At 40.6% G+C, this 24,396-nt stretch overlaps 1 protein-coding gene across 5 annotated transcripts; it reads right to left on the reverse strand.

Moving 5' to 3' along the window:
- Positions 1 to 551: 551 nt before the first annotated feature.
- stim1a (stromal interaction molecule 1a) lies at positions 552 to 23,967 on the reverse strand. Of its 5 annotated transcripts, XM_041045870.1 has the most exons (14): positions 23,808 to 23,967; positions 22,907 to 23,039; positions 18,978 to 19,108; positions 16,818 to 16,932; positions 15,314 to 15,425; positions 14,745 to 14,860; positions 11,390 to 11,567; positions 6,233 to 6,410; positions 5,410 to 5,577; positions 4,527 to 4,627; positions 4,215 to 4,444; positions 3,236 to 3,316; positions 2,301 to 2,724; positions 552 to 1,865 (listed from the first exon to the last, which is right to left on the reverse strand). In XM_041045870.1, exons 2-14 carry the CDS (start codon positions 23,025 to 23,027, stop codon positions 1,355 to 1,357), a joined length of 2,466 nt encoding a protein of 821 aa, XP_040901804.1. In that variant the 5' UTR covers positions 23,028 to 23,039; positions 23,808 to 23,967; the 3' UTR covers positions 552 to 1,354. The 5 variants fall into 5 exon arrangements, with proteins under 5 accessions (XP_040901804.1, XP_040901803.1, XP_040901802.1 ...); XM_041045869.1 differs by lacking the exon at positions 3,236 to 3,316 and having other exon boundaries at positions 2,661 to 2,724; XM_041045868.1 differs by lacking the exon at positions 3,236 to 3,316 and having other exon boundaries at positions 2,601 to 2,724.
- Positions 23,968 to 24,396: the final 429 nt, after the last annotated feature.

Below are 24,396 nucleotides of genomic sequence, written 5' to 3' on the forward strand. Positions count from 1 at the left end.
AAACACACAGAATAAGACACAAGAAATCCAAGTTAAACTCATACCTCGTTCATCAAACTAACATTCAGCGGAAAATGTTGGATCCCATTTATCTTTTAGGAGAATAATTTAAACAAAAAACGACATACTTTATTTTTCTTTTTATGTAACTATGGCTAAAAATATGCTTCAAGTAATTTTAAGGTCACTGATAAATAAATTGTTTTACATGGTATATACTGTAGGTGCACAAAGCCATCACCTCACACATAGTTTCTCCAAGTTGTGTCCTAATTTTAAATTTCAATACACAGACAGATAAAAGTACATTGTCACACAGTCTCTGGTATTTTCTGACCTATGTTTAACATTTTGGTAATTCTGTTTTTGGTGACGTTTCAGCCTAATAATAAAAGGATACCCGCATCCAAGCCTGACATTTTAACCCAGAAATTCAAAGACTTGTTTGCCTCCTGGTCCAGTGAGGACACACATCAATCCAAAAATTAATCAGTGGTTAAACCTGACATTGTTAAGAAGCTGGACATTTCAGCAAAGCATTTCCGTCTCACGCTCACATGCACTCAACCCTAAATATTAAAAACCTCAAAGCAAAAAGTCTAACGCTGCAATTTGATGGTCTTTTTTTTTTTTTACTTCATAAGGTAGATTTACCTCTCGTCGAACTCTCATTTGTAGACAAGACGATGTCATTCTGGTGCTCTTGGGTGAGTCACTATTATACCTGTCTGATCTTTCTTACTACACTTCTGTTTGAGGATCTCCTGTATGCGTTATTTGCTCTGCCAAGAAGAAGACAACAAAAGACAGAAAAAACTTGCAACCATCAATAAAAACAAAGTACTCTGAAAATAAAGGAGTGCGCATTCACTTTAGATTTGTAGGCTAGGTGGTTAGGTAGTAATAAAAGAAACATCAAGTGTTGTCTAAGCGGGTTAACGACAAGAACCGAGCAAACACTAAGAGCATTCGAGTATCAGTCAAACAAAAGTGGAGACATGCAAAATGTTATAGATTGTAGAACAAGAAAGAAAAACCAACTGGGAGACACGCTTCCCTTTGAGACTGGCACAATTTCCTGCAGAATAAATAATACTTTACATTCCAATATACAAACCTACCCATTCCCCAAATATTCAACATTGACCAAATAAGCAGATAAAATTGAACAGCTGTTTGCTCCCACAGTCCACAGTTTGTCAGAGTAGGTGCTGTACCTACACAAAGATGCAACGGCAACAAATTGTGCCATCATTTCACCATTAATAAACACCCAAAACTTTTTTTTTTTTTTCAAAAACACACCAGAGGAATACAGTCAGACAGCTTTGACAGCCTGTAGTTCATGTAGCCCTTATTTCCTCTGTTTCTTGAAGATCTTGAAGGTGTGTTTCTTGCGGCTGGCAGTGGAATCTGTGTCTTCTCCTGTGGAGCCACTGTCCTCCTCCAGAGGGCTCTTCTTGGAGGACAGCTGCGGGATGCGGCTGTTGCCCTTTGGCCCCAAGGCCCCTAGTTGCCCTCCTGTAGGTGATGGTGTGTCTGGTTCAGTAGAGTTGGGGCTAAGGGAGCGGGACGACTCTGACAGACTGTTGATCTCCCCCAGGCTGGGTGACTTTTCCATGCCATACACCTTCTTCATGAGTATGGGGCTGTCAGGGACGTGCTCAGTAGGACTACCCTCGTGAATGCGGTTCCCTCCATTCGGGGTGTGAGCATGCAGTGAGATAGCATCCTCTGTGCGGCCAGACAGGCCATGCATGAGGGAAGTGGGCTTGATTAAATGGCCTTTGGAGCTGTAAGCAGATAGCCGATCACCAACTTGGGAGAGGGACAGGGAGGAGTCGGAATCAGAGCGATTTAGGTCCCTGTGGGGTAAAAAAAACAAAAACACACAAGTTAGAGGAAATGAGAAAAAAAACAAATCCAAACAGTTTAAAGTTGAAGCCTTGCATGCAGGGGTGTTTCTACACTATGCCTGCAAAGCCATGGGCACGCTGGACACAGCCTGGACACTGGAACTCCACACTTGTTAGTTGTGCAGGCAAAGAACACCAGGAGCACTGAGAGAGGTTGAAAAAGAGTAAATGCATAGATTCTGTAATGATATATCAGGTGCAATGAGGTGAAAGCAAAATGAATAAATGAAAAACTAAAGAAAGAATGACAAAATGGACTCACAAAGAATTAAAGAGGGAAAAGGTGCCTCCATACATGTTAAAAAAAAATGAAATGACAGTAGGTGGTGAAAAAAAAACCCACGCACATGCGATGTGTGTGGAGAACTGGAAAGAGAAGAGTACCCGAAGCTGTCGCTGCATGAAGAGTGTGTTTTGGAGACATCTGAGAAGGTGAAATCAGGAATGGGGTCCATGGGCTGGAAAGAACCATGATATAAATGGGAGGAATGAGGGGCTGCACCACCACCCACAGAGCTGGGTAAGCAGGAGGACGAGGAGGACAAGGAGGACAGGGACTGCGGGTTTGGGTTGGAGGTACATATGATGGAGGGATGAGACACAGCTGAGGAAAGAGGGGGCAGAGGGAGACACTCGAGCTGCCCAAACGACTGGCTGCGTGACTGTCTGAGGGTGGATCTAGACCTGGTTGCGTATGGGGTTCCCTCTCCCTGCTGCCCTGCCAACAGGCAACTCTCTACCAACCTCTGGGAGCCCATGGCCAGCTGGGGGTCAATGTGGCGTTGGCGCAGGGACATCATACTGGGAGCTGTGGGCACAAAACAACAGCATTATCAACAACCACTAAATGCAGTTAAGTCTGGCGGACAGGGAGGACCACGTAGGTAATAGGTGGAAAGATAACGTAGGTTCTGGGATACACTCATGAGTTTAATAGTTATAGAAACCCGTGATAGTGTTACCAGGTTAGATAACTTGTTTAAATTTATAAAAGATATTTTTCCCCCCACAGTGATCTATCACTTCCTTTGACAATCAAAGGAAGTGATAGATCACTGTGGGGAGAAAGGGGAGCACTGGGTGGTGACAAGATTAAGAGGAGGGAGTAAATGTGGTAAGCAAGCAACTGAGGCAAGGTCAGTATGCTTTTAGATGAACACAGCATGGAGTAGTTTTTCCAATTCAGCTGTGTCTATCTGCAGTGTTCTGCCAACTGATAAGTATGATAAGTCAGATAGGTATTAGCATAGCTTCAAGCCAAGGGGAGAGACGGGGGTGTCAGACTAGGGACTGAACTGGGGCATGAATAAATGGCCGACCAGGATGTTTCCACATGGGCTGACAGTCTGAACTGACGGACCACAGGTCACTGGCTCGCCGTTCCAACAGTCGGGTGCCATCTGCAGTTAGGCCAATGAGACAGCAGTGGGAGCCAAATGCCAGAAAGGTGGTGGAGGGAGAGAGGGGAGTGAGACAGGGGTTGAAATTAGTATTGATTAAAAGACGTACTCACTATTGAAGCCACAAAGGGACTCTGCGGTACAACTTTTGCCTGTAGTTAGTCAAACCCAAACCTAACACGTGTCAAGTTTTGCCATAATAATAAAGTAAAATACATGGCAAAAAGATGGCTACAAAGCATTATGGTCATCAGAATTTTGGTTGGTTTTCTTGATTAAATAATGGTGTGAGAAACGTGTGTTTCCCTGAATGAAGCTGGGTAGCTGATGGGTAGCTTTTTTTGTATTAGTAGTCAAGCTAAATAATAATTTAAATTGGTCCCTGACTGACTTAATATATAACACCTTCGTTTGACAAAAAGTAGATTCCAAAGGCACATTTTTATAAGACACAACCACTACAAATAGGTCACCACGGAAACTTGTACTCATTAAGAAGTATATTTTTCTTGACAGTTCAATTTCAAGAGTAAAGTCACAGGAGTCTTCAGTCTCCATAACAGACTGAGAATCAAGTTAACACTTTGATCCAAAATGAGAACAATTAACAAAAGGCATTCAACTGGAATAGTGTGTAGAAAAACAAGACAATTATGTGAATTTACATGATACACATTACACAAATGTAAAACAACACTCATTCAATCACAGACATGTGTGACCCTCGCTACCTCCATCACCAGGAAGGCCACAAGGACAAAATCATGTAATTGTAGCAATAAAGGTCCAAATTCTCATGTGGGCTGATTTTTGGATTTTCCCAGCAAGGTCTTGGAGTGTTTAGGGTTTCGTTTGCTAATCCCCACTGAATGGCCGACAGATTCGGACGAACTCTTACATTGCAGAGTTCCAGGCATGATATCCTCATCCAAGTCGTCCATGTCGTCAGACACGATGAAGTGCTGAGGTGTAGCTCTGCCACCCATGAAGCTGGGATCAAGGTTGAGGGCTGAGGCCAGCGAGGGAAGGCCCGGGTTGTTGACAATCGTAAAACCTGTGAGGATTTCAATCTGCTGCCAGCGATGAAGCCTCTCCCGCAAAGCAGCGGTCACCTCACCCAGGGCTTGTCTAAGAAAGATGAGGATGAGTTTAAGTCCCTTTATCTTTTACAAATAAAAATGCTGTTTTGGACAGTTTGAGACTGACTCACTTTGCTGCCAGTATTTTGTGGTCCACATCATCCAGGGAGGAGCTGTGAGCCACATGGAAAGTCCCAAAGAGAGTGTTCCTCTTTTTCTTTATCTTCTCTGCCTGTGCAAACAAGTGACCCAACATTTATCTCAGCTGTATTTACATTATACACACACTGTGTTGTAGGGGAATCTTGTTCCCAGATTCAAGAACAATGCAGTGAGTGTCCAAAAATGGATTACTTAATCAGACTGCTTCAATCTCAGAGAGGCCACTGGGAGAATTAGGACGTTTCCCAGTGGACGGCGACACAAATTGGGCTGATGGGTCAATGTGGAAAAAAACAAAACATCAGAGAGAGAAAGAGAGCGGGAGCGAGATAGATGTGGCTGTGTCATGGTGATCAGCCATGTTGAGCAGGCTGCGCAGCTCACTGTAGTTGTGTGTGGCCATCACCTCCATAACATCTGTCTCCCTCCTCAGCTAACTGCGTTTGGATTGGCCCCATGGCTCCACCAACCTGCTTACTGTTTACATGTTCATATATTATCATTGTTTAATGAGGCAGCCAGCTGTGGAGGGTTCCTGACTAGCTTTACATGAATAACATTTTCTTTTTAATGTAAAGGTGTGGCTTAAAAGCCCTCAGAAGTTAAAATCCGAAATTCAAATGGTTCAAATAGCAGCATTAACTCTGCAGACAACAGAGAGGAGGAGCAGGGCAGCAGAGTGGATTCAGGACCAGAGCTCCCAGTGAGTCCATTGCAAACACCACCAGTGAAGTCAAGCAGGCAACAGGCAATCAGTGGCTTTGTAAAATAGTTGCCTTGCCGCTTAATTCATAGGTTTTAAATAGAAAGTCCTACGATAAAGAAAACGTTAATTCATTTTTACATGCTTACCCCTTCTTTGGCTACCAGGAGCTGCCGTTCTGCATTTTGCTTCTTGATGTTGTAGTACTGCACTTCCACCTCATGGGTGAGCTGCAGCCACTTCTGGAGAGATTCTGGTGGTGACCAGCTACACCGTGACTCCAACTCCTTCTCAGCTTTCTTCAACGCCATGCGCACCTGCAACAAATGTCAAACAGGAGACAAGTTAACACAAAAAAAATAACAACACACCCACAAACTTCATATCATTGAGCAACACATTGTTGGCAGTGATTATTATTTTATTTTTTGCATTTTCAGATTTTTGAAACTAAGATAGCTGCAAAGGTAAAATTTCACAGCCAAAACGCAATATTAGATGAAAGAAAATTCTTTTACTACTTTGATATTCATAAAAAAAAAAAAACACAATTTATTCCTTTTTCCTCAATTGCTGTTGTCAAAATTTGTCAAAAAGTGTTTTGCAACAACACTGAATCTGGAAGCCTTGTTTGTTTCCAATTTATCACTGTGAGGAAAAATAAAACCTGTGACACAAGCATCTGAATTGGATCACTGTGACAGTCCTTTAAGCAAATACTCATGTGTTTTGCTTACTTGTGTGGGCCGTACTGTGCTGTTCCTGCCAAATTCCTAATGGACAAAGTCTTGAGTGGGTGTATTTATACTATAGGCAGTGTGAATCTGATAGACCTAAACATACTGTGCAGTTGCCACCTTTGACATTTATAAAACACTATTCACTCATTTTCAGTGCTTCTCCAATGTGCTCAAATTAAGATTTTCTTTAATTTGATAACTACAAACTCCATGTTTAAATGACATTTATCACCTGTTCTAGCTCTTCTTCTGCATACTTCTGGCGACTCAGTTCATTCTCTGTGCCCTCACGCAGCTCTCTCAGCCGCTGGGCCTCCTGCTTGGCTGCATTGATCTCGTCTCTTAGCTTCTGCTCCAGGTTCACCTTCTCCACCTCTACCGTACGGTGCTCCTCCTGGGCGATCTGCAGCCTGAGGGCAAGGAGAAACGCAGAGAAGCAATTATTTTCAACTTTAGTCTGTCTTAGAATCAAGGTGACTGCTTGACATGACGTGTCAGCATGTGAGTGCCATGTATGTGTGGAATGCAGGACTTGCATCACTCATGTATCACCGGAAACAATGGCTAACGTGTAGAAAGCAAAGAACCACGGTCAGCTGCTAGGCAGCTCACAATAAACTGACATCAGAGGAAGCAGAGCCAAGAATGGGAACAGCTGTCGTTGTGTAACTTTAGAACAGTACAGTGTGGTACCCAACGCTCCAGTAGTATCCAGAACATGTATGTGTTGGTTTATGTGTAGGATATTTTTAGACTGGCCAGTCTACTTTTAAAAGAGGGGCTTCTCACTATTGACATAATTATTTGTGCTTAAATACACCATTTTAATGTTCTGTAATCTGTAAGAAGACCAAATCCAGAAATACAATATAAACCCCCTCCCCCCAAAAAAGTTGTAATTTGATCTGTAAACCTAATGTGAGATTGGGCTGTCAGGTGATCATACTTACAATGGAAATAAGGGCTTTTACCCTAATCAATCATAGGAGGTTTTAAGTCCCGTCATAAATGTGTAATTCCCAACTCCCAGAATCACAATGTGACACAACAAAACAAAATTCTGTTTTTAGACTGTTATTGTCTTTCTTACATTAAAGGGCAGAAATTAATACCAGCTATCAGTCACTAGGGAGCAGCACTCTCCTCTTGCCAGGCTAAACACAACAGCAGGGGGAGCAGAGAAGGGCAGAGAAATGAAAGTTGATCCAGACAGCTAGCTATGGAAAATGTGGCGGTGGGCAGTCGTGCTAATGCTTTCGACCCTGACCTCTGTCATTCTCTAGCTAAGATTTGGAAGCACTGGCAGAGCCAAATGCTGTTTTAAATAACCTGTATTGTGGGACTCACAGGACGCATACACGGTGTCTCAGCATACGTTTCGTGATATGGTGAAGATTGGCAACAAGTTTTTAAACACTAATATTATTGCATTAGTATTTAACTTACTTCCCTAAATAACACACACTCTTTGTGGAAAGCAAACTTAAGTGATTAATGCCTATCATGTGCAATGTTGTTGTCCTTGTCTCTAGCCTTTTTCCAGGGTGTCTTTCTGCACACCACACCCCAGTCCAAATGTGGGTGAATTAGCACTTGAGCTGACATGTTAAGCAGTCATGCTTAACACCATCTCCCACCAGTGAGGCAAAGGCAGGGTCAAACAGCGCTGTAAAAGGCACCCAGGAAATCCAGCTCTAGCCAAAGCCTCCTCCCACTGTCTCCCAACAGGGAAGCCGTGGTTGGGCCAGGCTACTTGATACCACCAAAGGATCTGCTTGAAGGTATGGAAAGAGAGCAGCTGGCAGCAGGGATCAGGAAGAAAGGCACGGCTACAGACAGAGGACATACCTCTCTCTCTCTCTCACCTCTGAGAACATGCACCGTAAGGGAAGCAAGTCTCTTCTTGCTAGTCACACTGACCTACAATATAACATAACACAATATCCATTCCACAGCCACAGTGATTGGCTCTCCCATCTGCAACACATATGAGGGAATCTGATTTAGAAAAGCTCCAAGCTTAACGCCATCTCAGAAATGTCTGAGAATCGCCATCATCATCATCTGCTTTTGGCAGTGGATGAATAGGCCAGTTTGACTAATTTCTGCTCAACACTGCCTTTTGATTATGACTACACCAGCTACTGCAAATCCTCAGGGGAATGAATAGGCATCTCTAATTATTATGCTTTGTGGGATATAATTCTGCTTTATGAGAAACAGGCACAAGACATTTGGTTTGTTTGTCCTTTCTCTGAGCCCTTATCCACCACAGATTAGAATTAAATGTGGTTGCACAACACTATTGAGTTGCTGCAGATTAATTACACTGTAATGCTGAATGGATAGCCATAACTTTGGTATACGAGATATAATGGCATGAATGGATAGATGGTTAGACTTTATTGATCCCAAACCTAAAACAACTAACAAGTAATATGGTATTACAACAAGTTATGGTAAATTCAGGTACCTGAAGAGCATGCTGAACAATGTCTGCACTTAAGTCTTATAAAGTCTCTTTGGTTTGATCTCCAGAGGAGAATTAAGTATGAGCAATCAGCTTAGCAAGAAAGATATGTCAGACCCCACTTCAAAGTTGGCAGTGGCAGGTGTGTGTTCACAACTGATCAAAGTATAAAGCCACGCAGAGGCATCAGGCAGACTGACCTGGCAGTGTATCAGAGGGACAGAGTTCCTCACCGGTTTGCCCCCACCGGAGCAGTCAATGGCTCTTTTGGTCGGTATTCAACAGGCAAATCCCACAAAAATACTTTCCACTCCCTTAATGTGCTGCTCCACCAAAGATGCATACTGTATTTACTAAAGTAGGTATGCATACACAGAAGCTATGGAGCAATGGAGTTACTCCAATGCAATAGGAAGAGGTGTTCCTGGACAGAAAATGAAGAATCCAAGACAATACCCGTCCCACTGGTGAAACCTCAGTCTTTTCAGTCTATTTAGTGTTCATTAGAACATACCGTCTCATGTTTCAAAAACCTGTTTCCTAAACAGCCAGCTGACACAAAGAGCAACTCATGTGGGTAATAAGGGTAGTAACACTGACTGAAAGTGTTGATGCCTACAACAGCTTGTCTATCAGTTCAATGTCCCCAAGCATCAAGCAAGGCATGTTATTCAGTCATGGGGCAACGACTGTCACTGGTCCTTAGTCTGGCCAGTGGGTGGAGAACACTTTCCATTTTAGCCTCTCTGTGAACTTTCCTTTATGCTCAACCCCATGTCGAACTCAATTCTGTACAAATATCAAACTAATGCACAGATTATGATGATTAAGAAGATGTTTTCAATGACCAACGTGATAAACCAGCAGATGAAGATTAAAGCCCCAATGAAAAAAATGCTTTATACTTTCAAAAGAAAAAAAACCAAAACAAAATAAAACAAAAAAAAAAACTCTGACCTGTACATGAGAAGAAGCTGCGTTTGAGTATCCTTTAAAGGAATAAGAGGAGACACTGCACGCTTAAAAGCACATTCCCAGCATTCCTTAAGGTATTAACTGAACCAAAATAGTTAGATTTGTCTTATAACCTTCACTTATTCTGATACTGCCAATTGCTTATATGCATTTGGCTCTATTTGGGGTGCTCTGTTTTAAAACATCTCATTTCAAAACATTTACTCATTAAGGCAGCAACAGCCTGACGACTTTTAGGCCAGAATATATCAGGTGTGAGCATGAAGTATTGCATGTCAGGGCAGAAAGTTCACAACACAGCAGACACACACCATAAGCATTCAATCAAAGGATTATCTCAAAGCATTGTTTAAAAATGCCTAAACTGCAAAGTTCACAGAGGTCAGCCATTTAGTTGTTTTTAGGATAGCAATTATAGACCAGATATTCAAAAGGTAAGTGTTGATTCAAATCCTTAATCATCCTATAGTGACTTATTTGTATTTTTTAAGTGAATTTAAGGAGTCAAGGTGGCAAAAAAAACCAAGCCGAACAGCCCAAATATTTCTTTTCCCCTGAGGAACCTTCTCCAGCCACTCCGGCAGGATCTCTCAGATGTAAGCCCTCCAGTGTGTCTACAACGTGTCCAAGAGTGTGGTCTGACCCAGTCACCCAAAACACCTTCCAAGCTAGATGCCCAGGGGGAAAGGGTACCAGGAAACAAACCACCTCAGCTGGCTCCTCTCACCTAAAATCACTGAACTCTGAGCTGTATCGTGCAGACTGATGCAGCCACCTTGCAAAGAAGTCTCATCTCGACTCCTTGTGTGTGCAGTTTATGCTTTTGATCACTTTCCAGAGCTTACCATTTGATCACAGGTGAGACAGTTGGCTGCTAAACAGAGAACTAAAGTTTCTCTTCACAACCACAGTCAGATACAGAGTCTGTTACTGCAGGCAGTACCAACCAACAATCGTCAGTGTTTCTCAACATATATTACTCATTTAGGAAGCCTAACTGCATGCAGTGATCATGCAGCCTCACAGCAGGAGAGATAACCACACTGTCCTGTGGTTTTGTGGTCAGGCCTGGTAGAAGGCCAACCTGTTTTCTGCACTTAATTGTCCTATGACATGCAGCAGCATTTGTTACTGAGTGGCTGTGTGCTATTGTTTAGTAAAAACTGGTATAATGAAAGGAAAAGCACTCATGCCATATCCATATCAATGGCTTTGATCACCACTGCTCAAAGCAAAGCTTGCTGCATTCATCCCGACAACCCAAAGTGCATTTATCCTTTTGTGTATTGAGCTACCTTGCTGTGCTGTAGGCAACTTTTAGTCAGACGTTGAAAATTTCACCTAAAATGTGGTAAAATGAGCTAGAAATGACACCGCCGGATATTCAAGGAGTACCGAGTTGTCAGACTAGCTTCAATACCATTCCAGTAAATCACGCAATGCACCTAAGCTCAGATCGCATGTTTCCTTGAACCAGTCATGAATCTATTATATATATCATATCATAACGTGTTTCATCCAATCTAATGGTTAAATTTAATTTAAATATGACTCTTTAAGACAATTAATTCAGATTCATTTGTCTAAAGTTCAGTCCGGTGAATCATAACCCAGTTTTCCAGTTTCTCATTACCGTTAACAGCGCTTCACTTTCCATTGTAGAACAGTGTGGCTCTGTATGTGAAATCCTGAGAAAGTTTTGGCTGAATTAAAACTGTGGAAATGTATATAGGACTAAGAACCACTCTAAGCAAATTCTTAACAATCGAATGCATCTTATTTGCGTCATAAAATCAAACTCATAACAAAAAAAGGCAGTGAGAGTCTGTCAGAATTATCTCTTGATAATTATTAATTAATTAGTCTTGGGTGTTTAAGTTCACTTGCTCAGAAGAATGTCACAGTGTCAGTGAGAAATGTGTGGGTGTTGGGAAAATCCCTTACTTTTGTTGTAAGTCATGCAGACTCTGCTCAGCTCTCTGCAGGCCCTCCAGGTCTTTCATCATCTTCTTCATGTGGTCCTTAGAGTAGCGATTCTGGATGTAGGCAAACCAGCAGCCACCCATGCCTATGACTATTGACACAACCAGCATGAAGTCCTTCAAGTGGTTATGTCTATTCACTGTGAGAAAAAAAATAAACACAAGAGTTTACATTTTAGAAAAGTAATAAACATCAAAATCCTAAAATTAATCTAGAAAGGAAGTGAATTGCAGCCAGGAAATATATCAAGGACATAAAATAAAACTGCCTAACAATGAGCAAGCTTCACAAGGATGTCGTGTGAAGCTTGTGCTTGAACATAGCCTTGTTCTACATGTAGCGGAGTGACACAAATAGAAGAGTCAGTAGCACAAGTTTAGGTTGCGGTGAAAAGGGGCCTAGAGCAAAAGACCACGATAAAGCCAGCTTAACACAGCCTATTTCAGTCTGGTAACCAATGCTAACAAAGAACATGCACAGAAAACCAAACAATGGAAACTGTAACAATAAGAAGGTATAAACCAAATCTTAGCAAATATTCTGAACAACTCAGAATTAGATGTGGGCATACTGTCATGTTATACTTGAAAATTCATAGCTATTAAAGTCACAGCAACTTGAAAGCATCTACCCCATTTGATCACCTCTCGCGTGAGGAGATTTTTTTTTTTTTTTTAACAAACGTCATCTTTAAATTAGACTCAGAATCACGCCTAAGTTCAATAACATTCCACATGATAAGCCAGCACACCACTGCCATGCAGCAACCAACACAAAGCCTGGATTTCAGCCTTGCAAGCTACACAATGAGGCAAGTTTTTTTTTTTTCTTGCAAAACCTGCAAAGGGGTGTGAAGGAAAGAGATGTCAAAAGCATGACTTCTACTTCCTGGAGTGAGACAAAAAGGAAGTCAAATTAGGATAAAAAGTCAGTAAAGACAAGTTTCACTTTCCACAGCATTAGGATGATATGCCAGCTAAAAACATAGTTCTTCACAAACATCTTCTCGTGGCACTGGCTGCCGCTGACAAAGAGCCAACTCACATAACATATAACACATGAATCTCATCCAATAACATACATGTCTCTTCACATGAACCCTCTGTATGATAAAAAGCACATCACTAAGTCTCCAGCATGTGCTAAATGACCTTTCAGGAGGGCTGTGTATATTCCTGTAGACTTGCTTATAAAGCCCAGAACAAACACAGGTTCATCAGAGTCAAAGATCTTGGACCAGCTGTGTCTGCTATTGTGTCACAGTAATGAACCAGAACCGAGAAACAGAAAATCTACAGGGCAGTAAGCCACTGCCACTGTGTCAGAAAAACACACTAATTACACTTCAGCTATATCTGAGTGAGCAGTGTATGCAGAACATTACGTCTTAACCACAAAGAGTACAACTCCCTAAAATGAGGTCACAGTATCTAACTGAACTGACTAACTGTTCTCCTGGGACTATTTATTGCTCTTAAAACACTATCTGTCTAAAACAGGAAACAGTTTTACCCTCTATGTAATCTGTTACTGACATGCAGGAATACCACCAAGAGAGCATAAAGTGACATTTAATTAACCACAAAACTGGAATTAATTGGACCCAAATGTTCTTTGTTTAATTATTACACAACTGTCCACTAGATTAGGATCAAACCATTGTGAGATGTGTCTTAAAATGCTGCAGCTATATATAGTCAGTCAGTCTGACCATTACTGGGACCCACTGGCTTTGAGAGGTTGTCAAAGCCAGACAGTCCTCGCTAATGTCTTCCTTCGGGTGTGACTCTAACAAAACATCCACAATGACACATGTCAGAAACACAGACCACTACACACTGTTCCCCTGCGCAGTTTCTTTTCAATGCAAATGCCTGCTTTCCGTGAAGGTTCATTAAATTTTCTCTTCTTGCTTTACTAATGATTACATAAATCAGCTCTCATAAGCACTCTCGTTCCAGATATGCACTCTTCCACTTTGCTTTTTATCCATCTCAGTTGTTCTCCAGTAAAACAAGACTGAGCTTCAAGGCTAGGAAAGTCTCTGCCCATCATTAATAGTGAAAAATGTCCACAATAATTTACCACAGATTAGGGTCTTGTTTTATGTGACCAACAATCCAAAAGCATCAAATGTTCACATAGAAAAATGAGTAAAACAATTAGTTGACAATTAGTTGTTAATATCCTGTTGATCAACTCATCAATTTCTACTAATAGCTGGTGATGAACATGAGTGTTTAACCGTGACGCTGTAACTAAGCTTTTAACAGCAAACATATTTAGCAAGAAGAAAAAATTAGACTTTTGGCAGTCAATCTGGAACATGATTTCCCAAAGTAAAGACACACCCCATCCACTGTTACAAAAACACACAAAAAAAAAAAAAAAAAAAGAGAAAAAATCTGAAAGATTACAATCTGTAGCTACAGAACTGGAGCAGTGATACTGGAGAAGGATAGGGAGAGGATGAGTGATGTGTTTATTTGTCTCAGCACGCAGAGGGGTGTGTCTGGAATACAGAGCAGCATGGTCTAACCCTCAGCTCACTTCCTCAATCCTTGCAACTGATACAGGTGGTAACAGGATTTGGTTGACTTAAGTAAATAAATGAGTAAGTCAGTGAGTAAATGAGTGAGTGAAATAAACAGAGCGAACAAAACCTGACCACCAGACATCACAGGGACGGAGTGCTGATGAAAAATGAGAGCAGCAGACAACAGTGGTCAGGATGTTGGTAATGTTGGCAGACTTATCATGAACTCAAAACTACCTGCAAATATTTCACAATGATGTTCTTCCAGTTCAAGAGAATCAAGACGAGGTGTTGGGTTAGTCATTTGGAAGATATTTTACACCTCTCTGATTACCTGTTTTATACTAGTGAACCAATTTGGCAAAGAGATTTCAGCAAGCCTTAAACTTCCAACACATTTACCCAGGCCACAAAATGCTCCAAATTTGTTTTGATTAACCAAAAGTCTTTAGAAATGTATCATCTGCATCTAGATCAGTATCACTATAAAAAATAGTAGTAAAAGAAAAATATGTTACAGGTTTTTTTATCATTCAGGTAAGATGAGTATTTCAGTCTGGTAACAATATTAAGAAATTCCATTCAATACACAATAAAATGGGAATGAAATCTAAACCTCCATGAAAAAAAAGAAAAAAAAGAAGAAGGTAATGAAACTGAACCAGCGTTCTCGTTTCTACTCAGGCTTTTGCAGTATCTGGAACAAATCACTGATGCTGTATGAATGGGAGAATTAATCAGCTCTAACAGGAGTTAAAAAAAAAGAAGAACGTCACATACTCAGGGGCGCTCCAAACAGTACAGTGTCCAAAGATTTGAGCTGCAACTTCTGCACATGGCTGCGGTCCAAAATCTTCAGAATAGAGAGTGTCAGAGTGGTGTTCTTTACAGCAAGCCTGAGAGAGAACAGACACACAGTCATTTTTGCAAGAACAAGGAAGGAAGCCTAAAGGGTGTAATCCATTTTGAGCCATGTGTAACAAAACCCCTTAATAATTCTTCTAAAACCAACTACTCAGTCCTAAAATACTATTAGATACATTAGTAGTAGTTAATACTAATGGACACATCCCTTTAACTGAAGCCTAACAAAAGAAAAACGATAAATTAAAATAAATCTAATAACTAATGACATCTGAAAAGGGAATGTCATGACTTATAAAGAGGGTAATATAAACGGATAATTCAACTGCTAGCATAAAAAAGTTGCATCAAGTCAATTATTTGTGTTAGCATCATTCCCACAAGTTTAAGGCTTGAGTCGTATCACTTTAAGTCTTACCTGTCCCACATAGAGTAGCATTTATTTGTAGTCAGAAATAGCTGATACAGGTCATGATATTACTTACCTTGGCATGACACTTCCATTAAAATTCATCCTGCGAAATGCATCCACATATTGTGGCAGTTCCACATAGGTGATGAGCCACTCCACCACCTCATCCACTGTCCAATTATATACTGAGGAGAAAAAGAAAAAAATATATATATACAGTTACAACGCTCATTGAGTCTCATTCACCTAATTCCCGGTGGTTAAATGGCTCCAATGCGTTACAAACAGTGCAGTGAGAAAGTAATGTAATGTAAATGTAAGTAATGAAAGTAATAGGAACGTTTTTTTTGTCGTTTTGTTTTCTTCCAACAAATTAGGTCAGCAAGTGTTCTTGCTGACCTGTAACTTTTAACTGATCACGTGCGATGCTTGTTTAAGAACTGAAGGCAAAAAGTCCCTGAAACCAGCAGGGACTGAGGGTGGCTGAAGTACAGGGGAAGCAAGCTATAGCAAAATATCTGAAACCAAAAACAAATATGATGACTGCAGCAAAGGTTGTCAACTTGTTCAAACACTGTCTGTCCCCTAATGTCCTCTTTCTTCCTACACTGTTCATCTGAAATGGATGTGAGCACCTTTGAATTAAAGCTGAGTCTGCACTAACCTAATACCTACCCAATATACAGAGCCAAAACAATATGTCACTATCATAACACTTATAGATACGTAAGACAAATCATATAACCATGAGCATCTGTATCCTGAATGATCTATGTGATATCATATGGAATAACAAACACTGGCTTGCCCACAGTAGTAACTGGGGAAGGGAAAGCCGCTCCCCACCTCCTGGCAGAGAGTCAACAGTGTGGGTTGTCTGTGTTAATGTGCTGCTCTCTCGAACAAAAAACCCAGTTTCCTGGCTCACACCCTCCAGAGCCTAGTCAAGAAACTGCAATGTAGGATAAGTCAGTACTTCCAGCAAAAAAAAGGGCAGAAAGGCAGCCACAGGAAAGAGTGTGAGAAACACAAGTGCCAGATACAGCACTGCTCATGAAAAGTGCTCTCAAGGCATACGCGATAGCCCAGCCAAACAGATTGGCAGAAGGGGGTGAGAGTGTACGTGCAAATTTTGTGCTGACAGATTTGACGATGTCTGCTCTGCCACTGAATGATACTGATAAGTAGACTACACTTTGCTAAACATGGCATCTAATCAACTGCCTTACTCCTTTGTTGAGCAAGTGAGAAGGTCAACAAGGGATAATGTCTGGCCCCATATTCACAGGGAAATACAGGGAAACTCTCATCGACTGGCTATCTGAAATACTGATGTTCCTCGGGGCAGGCAATCATAGTCACAAGGACTATTTCATTAAAAGAAAAAACAATCTGGACAAACAGTCCAGTTTCAAACTGTCAGTATTGACAGGGCGTATTAATGCAGAACATGATGTGCGGAACAAGATTCACAATCTACAATTCAGACTCATAAATACAGAAAGCATCTGAAAGAAAGGCCTGTTTGTGCAGTCACTGCTGGCCTTCAGGGAAAAAACAAGGCTTCAAAGCAGTACCTTCAGAGCCCTTCCATGCATTCCACAAGTCCTCCACACTGATGAACTGGTCATCCCCATGGAAGCTGTTATGCTTGGCCTTGGGGTCATGGTAGTTTAGGTCTTCTCTCAGGAACTGCAGGGTGACAAGGACGTTTTTTGTTAGAAAACTGCATTTATACTTCTGTTACTGACAGTATCAGCATACACAGCTTCGGCTAGCTTAATCTGACCAACGTTGCAATGTAGAATTCAAATATTTTAAATGTTATTTTTTCTTTCCTCTAATTAAGGAATGAAATATTGTGTTATCATAGCAACATATGCTCACATATTAAAGAACACAGAGAGTCTGACTCAGAAGGGGTTGGCTGAATAAAATGTATGAACAGCTGGAGGACAAAGACCATGTTTTGATATGGTGCTGAAAATTTGGTGCTAAGGGGTTTGGATTTATTGTGAGCACTGTGACCTGTTTCACCACAGTGGGCTTTATGACCCCCATAAAATAAGAAAAAGCAATTCTTGTGGCTTGTGTATTTGCTGTGAAGGGAACATAAAACACTATAAAAATTACAAAGATTTTCCAGGCACTATTTAATGCTGTGGAACACCGTGGAACTTCTTCCTCGCTTGTGTTAATAGTTATTCTACATCACAACACATGTTGTCATCACCCATAACTAAAAGCCAGATTGTGACATTATTAGAAACCAAAAGAGCTGAACCATGTTGACCAAAACTGACCAACCAAATTTATGAAATCTACAAAAAACAAAATAATAGAATTTTCTTAATGGTTAAGGGTAATAAAAACAACATAAAAGTTTCTAGACTACCTTTTGGTATCTCGGTTTTTGAAAGAAAACACACAATGGCTCGTAGTAAATGGCACAGTGTACCAAAATTTACGGCCCTCTGGATTCCATTCTTGCCCCCATTGGAGTGGTAGTAGTCAACTACGGGCCAAAGGAGCCACACTACTTCTTGCCTACTATATTGCAGGCTAACTCAGTCACCGTGTTTTTAAAGACAACCCCTACACAACATCTCGCACTCCCACAAAAGCCAACTCATGCAATATGGGTGGAAGACAGTAATAAGTCATGATGCCTTTCTTTCTTGAAAGAGTTGTGTGGGAGGATTTCATTACAGGGTAGAAAGATGGTCTGTACTGCAGGTGAAATATCACACTCTTGAAAACATATTCACTAGAAAATCAGCAGGACCTGTATAAAGTGGCCAAGGCCCAAAGATTATTCTTGAAGGCCAGATGGTTTGATCTTGGTTATAAAAAAAAATCAACTATCCTCTTTATTTAAACACTATTATAACGGTTAGCAGGACTACTGTCTTGAAGTGCTCTTAATCGTTTTGAGCTTTTTATTTTTCGGCTCAAAGCCACTTCAGATACAAGTGCTCGCTGTACAGCATTTGATTCTTTGCCTTAGGGGTATTTGCATGCCAAGTGCCTCTTCTAAAAGCAGAGACGGCTGCAGTGATGACGGTGCTTGCTTTGGTCTGGCCTCAACCACATGCCGCAGACTGAACCAAACTGAAATGAGGCTCCAGAGGAGGCCTCCTGAAGGCCATGACATGTAGTTTAAACTAGAGCTTAGGACGTAAGCTAAACGGGCTACAGGCATTGTCTTCCAGACACCGGTGATGTCTGAGAAGCAGCAGACCCAGCGTTTGATGAGCACTACACAGCTGTGAACGAACACAAGCGGTAACTGTTTATACTGTGCTTTCATTATACTTCACTGTGTTAAAAACAGAAGCAGCTAACACTATTTTTAATGCGTTTCACAAATACAAACCCCATAGTCTGAGGAGAGATAGATGAATACCTCCTGTAACTTTCCGTACAAACGTGGCAACATTAGTGTCTACAATATGTGTGCCACTTACAACCGGATTTCAGTATAAAGAGCACTGGAGCCCAATCAGACCAAATCCTCCAGTTACTCAGACTAAGTTAAAGACATTACAGGGCTACAATTCACTGACCATATTATCAGCATATCTTATGATAAGTCAGATGACAGAGGATTGTAATAATGATAACTGTAAGCCTCTGCAGGCTGAATGAAGACCATCTCTGTGACTGTACAAAACAGAAAAGCCCCTTCAATAGAGCATCAGCTCCTGATGATGCTGAATTTTAAGGCTGGTACTTACACCGTCTGTCTCTACCACGTCTACGTTGCCGTTTGCGTCATCATCCATCTGTTTGTGGATACTACGGATAGCCTCGAAGCTGAGAAGGCCATTCTCATCCTTGCACAGCGCCTCATCGATTCGGCAAAAATCTGGTGGAGAAGCAAAGTCATACCCAGGTGGTGTTAAGGCAACTTTGAAACTCAAGGGTCAACACAGAATTGTCAGTATTATTTACATTAATTGGTATTTCTTTGCTATAAAAGTTTGTATGTTTGCCTTCAAAATTGAGCAACAGTCTAATCATAAAAATACTGTTACAACGACTACTATAACTACTACTACTACTTGAAGAGGATGAGACAATTAATCTACAAGCCTCTATTTTTAAAACACTGAATTAAAAAGTATACCAGGCTGAGAACAGCTGAAGAAGTTCCTATAATATGAAATGATTAATTACTACTCAAAATTCCTTTACAGATAATGTTGGTTTAATTTAAGTTATCCTGAAAATACCAAAAACTTGAAATGCGTCAAAGTCTTTGACACTTTTTGTTGTTTATTTCTGTATCGCATTTCCTCAGTCATCCAAAACAACCTAAACAGTAACCAAACTTGGCATGTGTCTTAAAATAAAACTAATATATAATACTACTGCTATAATACTAATATTGTCTTAACTATTTTATGACCATTTATTGAAGTGATCAAATTATTCATTAACTCAAAGCTCGATGCTACAATACTTCTCTTAACTTCCGAGAATCCTGTGATGGCCACAAAGGTTCATGGCTTTTAACCTTTTGTGCATATTGCAGAAAGTCAGGATGCAAAGTCCCCTGTTGGATTGCCCTTACTGAGCCTGTCTCTCTTGCTAAGAGAACTGAACTGTAAAATTCCTTGGCTGCAGACAAAGTCTTGTTTATATAAAGTCCTTCTCTCAGTGTGGGGATGGTACAGAGAAGCCATATACCATGACTATCAGACCTGCTGTGTAGACCTATGCAGGCCATTTCCCAAGGTGAACTGGTTTTTAATAATTATGGACTTAAATTAAGGTGCTGTAACTAAAAAATATCAAACTCAATGGAAGAAGCATCCACACACTCAAATAAATAATTATGGGCTTAGAATTACTTTATAGTCTATAATCAATTTGGATTTCACAGCTTTGTTTAATGTCAGAAAACCTGGGTGTGTTGGTTTAAATATTGTTTATGTTTAACTACACTCAGCATTTTTACAGTCAGGCTTCAGTGTATAGGACTCCATAATTAATAGTAGCTAAATCAAAAATGTATTTCTATGTAAACTAATTATGCAACTAAGCAATCTGCAATTTATCTAGTGCAGCATGTCTGCCCTCTGCGTTCCCTCTCCTTCCTGAGGGATTAGAAACCCTCTGCCATAGATCACAGATAATGTCACCACTCCCACTAAGAGGAAACCTTGTTTGGTGTGTAGTGCAGACACTCTCAGGAGCTGTGCAAAAGGGCACGGCAGGCTACCTGTAATAACAGTAAGTTTAACTGTGTTCTTTAATTCAAAGCAGTGTGGCTGAAACGAATTCACAAGAATAGTATAATTCATTCCATATTTAATTTAATTCAATTTCATTTTAAGTCTGTCTTATATAACCGCTATGTTCTATGTGCTGCTACTCTCTCATCCAGAACACTATTGCAAATTTGAGATGACTAATCTCAGTGAGACCTTTTCCTAGTAAAATAAAGTTATATCAGAAGCATATGCTTCTTATATGTGTATTTATTTCCATTATACCCACAACAGGGGAAGGTGAAGGCGAGTGTTAAGGGGGAGGCTAGCTTTGCTCGGTAACATGAGAGAATGGTTTGCACTTCCTACCGGATGTGAGCTTGGTTTTTACCAGCAACAAGCAGCTACATACAATTTTGGACAGGGCGTTTCTAATCACAACACTTGAGTGAAAATAATTACCAGAGACTTTGCTTTTCATCTGCATCATCCTCACAACAGGAGAGGGTAGTAGTAGTAGGCATAATTATACTTAACTTCACTTTTATAACTGGTTGAGCTCAGGTCTATATATCTCAACTGATACTGCCTCATCATTAATCACAGTCACGCACACAATAGTGTGTAATCAGTTGCAAGCGTTTGGTCCGTATTGTGCTGGCAGTTACACCGTTCTTCCCCCTCCCACTGATCAATTCATCCTTTCAATCCATGCTTTCTTTACTCCCAGTACCACATGTTATGACAGACTGGCTTAGTAGCTAGAGAGACAAAGCAGAAAGTAAAACATGTCTCAAATGAATCTCTGCAACTGTTACTGTGTCCATGAATGTCTGTCTATAAATGGATTTGTGCCTTATCTTTCTCTATACGTTAGCACTAAACCAGAAACAGGAAGCATGGATGCACAACCTGAACTTCCGTATAATTAAAAGCTAAGTTAAAAGTTAGCCACATTATGCAAGCATTTCAGCTTCAGAGAACCTGCAAAGCCACATACCAGAAAGGCAATTAGTTTCTCCCACTCTCACTCATTCACATTCACCATGTTAAACAAAGAATGACAGTTACCCCAGTGAAAGCCTACCACCTGCAACACTCTCATACACCCAACTTGGCCCTCTTTCTCATTTGGCTTGCAAACCTCCGGAGACACAAGATAAGATATTTACATACCAGTCAGCCTGGCGTTTTTTTTTTTTTTAAGAGTTCAAGTTACGCAAGCCATTCTGTGTGCCTGTGTGCATGCAGGCACTCTCCTTAACTTAACAGTTACTATGTCCTATAGCCATTCAAAATACCTGTCAACTTTGAAAATCACTCGGGTCTTTGGACTGTTGCGACGTGTGAGTAAACTTGTGATTCACGTGCAAAATGCATTTGAGCAACTTTGACAATGCCTGAACAGTTCCTGTTTAACCACCCTGTTAAGCAACACCAACACAAAATGACAACTGAGCAAAAATTGGGTCTTTTCCCAATTGTCGCCAACAGTGCAAAGTGATAATGTGAAGTAAAATATTTCAAAATGTAAATACAAACAATAGTTGTGTCTTTTGTAAACAGATACAAATTCTTACTCTAGTACACTAAAAATCCTGGTTCATAATACATCATAACTGGTTCATACTTCCCCAAGCAGATTCAGATTATATGGTTTACAGGCGGTTGAGAAGCTCAAATCATGCTTGACAGATACAACCACGATGATCACTTCATGGTCTGAAGCAAGAGATTATTGCGTTGATAATATTTTTATCTTTACATTAGAAGCTTGTTAAATTCACTCAAAATGTTTGTGCTCTAAATTAAGCCTTAATTTAAAAGAAGAAACCTTTTCTGTGAGATGCAGTGCATTAAGTCACTGCAGGAGTATGCTGGTATGAGAGGCCCACACTGGCTTTAACATGGTAACATTAAGTTATGTAGTTAATCATTATAGTAACACACATGATAGGTTTGGAGGCACAAAGCCAAGATTTAAGTGAATACATTACATCCTTATTTAGTCCTCTATAGTGCTGTGAGGTCATTAATTAAATTGTTTAGGCCACCTTTTTTAAATTCACACAATTAAAATGTAACAAAGAACAACAATTTTTCCTGTATGTTGTACAGCCAAACGCTGGAAAATATTTACAAACAGTTTAACATCTTGACTATTACCCTCTGATTTAGAAACTACTTAAACCCCTGTGCACTTGCTTCTAACTAACCATTAGATCAATTATCTCCTGTTTGACTAGGTGGCTTGATCTAAGTTGGAGGACAAGGCTTAACGGAGAATGTCAGCTGGACTATTCTCAGCATGGCTACATTTAGTCCCTGCACAATCACAAAGATGTGGCACCAACAGTTACACTCTAACTGCCAATCTGAAGTGTGTGTCAACTTAGCTTTACAGGTGGATAAAATACGACAACAAATTAACGCAATGGCTGATTACTCACCTGACACCCCATTTTCAACAACCTGACTGTCCGATGTGGACGAGCTTGTTTTTTCCGTCCAACTTTCTCCGACGAGGCACAAGCAAAATATCCACAAGGTCACAGATTTGTTGAACTCCATGGCTGGTGTATGCTGGAGAGAAGACAGCACAGTCCTTGAAAATTCTCATAATTTTAACATGACGACCGTGCAGGGTTTCTGTGTAGGTTAATCAATTAAACGTCGCTAATAATTAAAAACAATTTAACTGCTTCGCCTTCTTGGCAAGAAGAATAAACTACACTAATCGGCTAAAAGAAAACGAAGAAATACGGTTAGTTATAGTAAGATCCCCTGCAGCAAACGCAGACACATGCTACCACTTCTCAAGTGTGCCTCTTCTTCCTGAATGAATCAACGTACACAGTCGTTAGCTTGCTAATACCTGGCTTTAGCTTAGGAAGCCTTTAAACCTTATCTCATCGGTTTAGCTGTGACTTGGGGTTCTTGACGGCAAACACATTTCACTTCAGGGAGAAACATAACAGGATTACGAAAAGTAACAGCAGCCTGGTTTGCCTGCGTCTGCTGGTGGCTGAAAGTCTGACAAGCCCCCGGCTAGCTAGCTAACCTTCTCGGCTAACTAGGAAATGAAATTAAATATCCAAACAAAGGCTGGAGTAACATAACACAGTACCTTCTATGAAAACCACCACATTAACCCTTTAGTGTTATTTTTTAGTAAGTTCATGTCGCTGTCGACTTCCCTTTTCAAAAGACGGTACATTAGCCACCGTTGTCGTTTAGCTAACCGCAAGCCAGACTAGGGACGTTAATAAAGAGCAATTGTAGTTTTAGCTAGGCTACATGGTAATGTTACTACTGTCACGCTGGACAACAAGAAAAAAAAATAAAGTTAACCTGTCATGTATCAGAGCCAGCAGATGCGTAGTTTCAGCTCTGTGTTAACATTGCAGCAGATGACTGGTCCCCGGAGTTGAAGCACAGCGAACTCCACCTCCTGTTAGAAAATTGAAAAAAAAAAAAAAAAACGTATCAGTCTCTTTCCCTCCGATCGAGAGACTGAACCAAAAGCCGCAGAATGTGGAAAGACAGTGGGCTTGTCTTCTTCTGCACCACCGGGGCCCCTGGTTATTATCAGCAAGTGTCGCCCCCTAACGTCTGGAGCGTGTACCGGATGTTACAATTAAATAAATTGCTGAAGTGTTCCATCTGGTGGAGAGCTCAGTCCATCACATCACTCCGACTGAAATTTAAAGGAAAACTACACCATTCTTTAACCTCAGTTCTGCAGTATTCAACTGCTCATTAGGGCTGGACAACAATAGCGCTTTTTCACAGCACACCGTTTACCAAATTTCTACAGAGATTTGTACTCTCCATCTCTCTGACACAGTGTTAACAAAAACTGAGTATTATAAGCTTCACAAATATTATATAAGGATCACAGGTAACAAGTAGTATAAACTGTGTGCGATTGTATAGGTAT

The sequence above is a fragment of the Toxotes jaculatrix genome, chromosome 9 (genome assembly GCF_017976425.1).
Source record: "Toxotes jaculatrix isolate fToxJac2 chromosome 9, fToxJac2.pri, whole genome shotgun sequence".
Classification (NCBI taxonomy): Eukaryota; Metazoa; Chordata; class Actinopteri; family Toxotidae; genus Toxotes; species Toxotes jaculatrix.

What these genes read in the sequence shown, in the direction of transcription:
- stim1a (XM_041045870.1), bottom strand. Translation starts at nt 23,027, where the DNA reads ATGGAGTTCAACAAATCTGTGACCTTGTGGATATTTTGCTTGTGCCTC. An exon ending in TGCATGGAAGGGCTCTGAAG is followed by an intron (nt 15,426 to 16,817) that starts GTACTGCTTTGA and finishes TTTTCTCCTCAG; the next exon opens with TATATAATTGGACAGTGGAT. An exon ending in GCCCATGTGGAAACATCCTG is followed by an intron (nt 2,725 to 3,235) that starts GTCGGCCATTTA and finishes TTGTGCCCACAG; the next exon opens with CTCCCAGTATGATGTCCCTG.